General features: G+C 37.9%; 1 protein-coding gene across 1 annotated transcript in view; it reads left to right on the forward strand.

The window, feature by feature from the left end:
* The window catches only part of LOC107699201 (nuclear pore complex protein Nup50-like), a 22,631-nt gene extending 19,430 nt beyond the window's left edge, over positions 1-3,201 (forward strand). Inside the window, exon 7 of the mRNA XM_016500397.1 lies at positions 2,385-3,201. Within this exon, the coding sequence (XP_016355883.1) occupies positions 2,385-2,584 (200 nt within the window). The 3' untranslated portion in view covers positions 2,585-3,201. The remainder of the gene's footprint in view (positions 1-2,384) is intronic.
* Positions 3,202-3,207: the final 6 nt, after the last annotated feature.

Raw genomic sequence — 3,207 nt, forward strand, 5'->3', positions numbered from 1 at the left:
ATATGAATGAAACCCGTCTGGTCCGAATACCATTTTTTGAGCTTCGAAGCTTCGGTAGTAATCAACACCGAATATTCAAAGCTTCGGAGGGAGGGGGCTGAACATATTCTTCTCTCTAACACCGTGTCTACATTGAACGCGAACGGCGCGGTGCTGTCTACACTGGATGCAGCGCGACACATCATCGTGAATCACACGATAAAATCCTGACAGAAAACTGCTGCTGCGTTCTATTTATGACTTATTGGCACAAATTTCAAATGATTTTCAACGGTCGCTTTTTTGCATCCAGTGTAGACAGACTTTAGCTGTTGCGGCGCGGTTTTTTTTATGACTGCCGTATTCGCAAGTATTTTCCAAGCAAATTAAGTGCACGTTTTTATCATGTGTAAAATTACTGATTAACATGGCAGATAAAAGCAGCTCGTTTTTTTTACACCAACAATATACTGTAGGTGTACTACTTACAGAACTCAGGTGATTTTTCAAACTTGATGTGCTGTTGTGGTAGGCCAATTTCAAATCGCATATTTGGCACACTGCCTTTGTCTTGTCCTCACTCAATTTAAAGTGCTCCCACACAACAGGTCTTCGGGATTTTTGTCGTCTTTTCCAGATGAACTGAATCATGACGTTCATGACGTTCACTCATGGGCGATTCATATTCAAGCGAGAATGAGAACCGTTTCGTGGGGGATGCCAGGTGTTCGAGAAAAAAAAAAAAAAAAAAACTTTCCGAAACTTATATGAATCCTGAAGGAGTGTTTTCGTGGGGATGGCAGGTGTTCGAGAAAGGAAAAAAAAGGAATATTCAAATCTCAAAATTGAAAATCGAATGTCAACCCACCGAACGAATATTTGAATAATCGAATATTCTGGTCCAGCCCTAATATTTTGTACAGTTGGTTTGATCACATCATTAGAAACAAGTGTGAACAATTTTGAATCGTGTGTAAACGATGACAAATGTGCTTTAGTTGTGTTTAACTTTTGCCGCTTGTGTTTAGCATTTTGCAGCACAAATGCATCACAGTATGATAAGTGTTTAAGTGAATGAGAATGTGTTTAGAGTTTTACAAAATGAGTGCATGAGATTTGCAAATAGAGCCTAACTGCCTGAACGTGTTTTAAGGTTTAGCAGAAAGAGTGCTTTATTTGACGAATTGGTTTAAGCTAGTGAGAATTTGGTTCAGAGATTGGGGTTTAGTGTTTTAGCTATTCAGAAAAACTGTAATATCATAACAAGTGAAGAGAGTAATGTTTTTACACCAACTGGCTCATTTTATAGGTCATTAAGACTGTGTACCATTGTGATTTGTACATAGGTTCTGCAGATTTGCAATAAACAGACAGAAAGAGAGCGAGAGAGAGAGATGGACTGAGCATGCACGATTATCTGTGTCTGTCCTTCTTAAGGTCAAGTCATTTGTTTGAGGACAAAATCAGTTTCCCATCAGTTGTCAGAAGATGAAAGCGATATCTTTGTCATAGCATGCTTTCAGCATTTAAGGGGATTTCCCATGACTGTGGCAGCGCTGTTCAGTGCATTAAATCAATGGCATTGTTCTCTATGAAGTGACACATCAGCTTCAGCATTACCCAGGTAATGTTGATCGTCGATTGAGCCTTGTAAAGTGGCTTTCAAAGTTAAATAAATGTAAACACCTTGTTTCATTCATGAATGAAGCATTTTTAAATATATTAGTTAACTCACTCGTCCTCTGTCCTTTGCCGCCACCTCCTGGCATAACAATGTAACTGCACTAACTGACAGCCTGTGTAAAATGAATGCAGAGACAAGTCCCTTTACTAACACTGCTGAAATGTCAACAAAACTGAAAGCCTCTTGTCCAGTCAGATTCGGGAATCGGAACATACTATTAAACATATATTAATATACCAATGAGTTTAATTATGTAGATAGATGGATAAATAAATAAACAAATGGTGATAATATTGCATATTGCGATATTGAGCCACTCAAAATCAACGCAAGGGAAATTTCTTCACCCTGTTTGCTATTTAATATTTTTGTGGAAACCATGATAAACTACCATTCAGAAGTTTAGGGTAAGATAAAAAAAAAAAAAGACAAAAATATTACTTAAAGGACCCATTCAATTGATCAAATGTGACAGTAAAGACTAAAGATTTATAATGTTAAAAAAAGATTTTTATTTCAAATAAATGCTGCTTTTTTTAGCTTTGTTTGTCAAAGAGTAATGAAAAAAGAAAAAAAAACATTGTCTGCTTTTTTTAAAGGGATGTATCAAATAGGCTATAGATGTATATTATTATTTTTTTTACTTATGCAGCTTTAGTTTGTACACATAACAGAACTTCACCTAGCATGTGGTGAATGTGTGCTTTCTGGCTTTTCATAGGGAACATCTTGTTGAACATCATGGTCCCCTCTTCCATGCCCTGCTCACGAACTGGCAAAAACAACGTGATGGTGGTGTGCGTGCCAAACCCTCCTGTGGATGACAAGAACCCCAGCACGCCCGTCCCAGTGCTCATACGCGTGAAAACAGCAGAGGACGCAGATGAGCTGCATCGAATCCTGCAAGAGAAAAAAGCCTAAAGCCTCATCCCCCGTCTCTTATGTGTTTGACTGAATGTGGCTCGTACGACCCCAGTTACACAACACACACACACACACATTTACTATGTCTGTCTGATCTAGAACTGTTCGTTTACGTCCTGTAAATCGTCTAGAGTGACGGAAACCAATTGGTTCACCTACTGTGAAATCACTCGTGGTCCTACTGTAAATGCTGTTCATTGTATCAGAGATGGTTGAGAAAAGTCGATCGATAATGACGACAGCCACATTTGTTATAGCAAAGACACGGGTCTGTATTCATCGACATTCCTTTGGGTTTTAATTTAGCTGCTATTTAAGGAATTATTCGAGGTTTAGACAGCCGACTGTTTTACAAGGATCGTTTTGTTGATTTGTTTTTAATTCTGTGACTCGATTTTCAAGACAAGTATGGAGAAGATCAGTTCTGTACAGTTTTCTATGCTTGCGGGAGGAATTGTTTAGAGTTCAGTATTACATTGAAGATCTTGAAATTGATTTGCTTCAAATATCTTTTGGAGAACAAAATATGCATCAGAAGATTTCCACTGCTTTAATCAAAAGTAATTCCTCACAGTTCTTCATATGAGGAAGTGATCAGATAGACCTAGTTATTTTATATA

This window comes from Sinocyclocheilus anshuiensis, unplaced genomic scaffold (assembly GCF_001515605.1).
Source record: "Sinocyclocheilus anshuiensis isolate Anshui unplaced genomic scaffold, SAMN03320099.WGS_v1.1 scaffold851, whole genome shotgun sequence".
In the NCBI taxonomy this organism is placed as follows: domain Eukaryota; kingdom Metazoa; phylum Chordata; class Actinopteri; order Cypriniformes; family Cyprinidae; genus Sinocyclocheilus; species Sinocyclocheilus anshuiensis.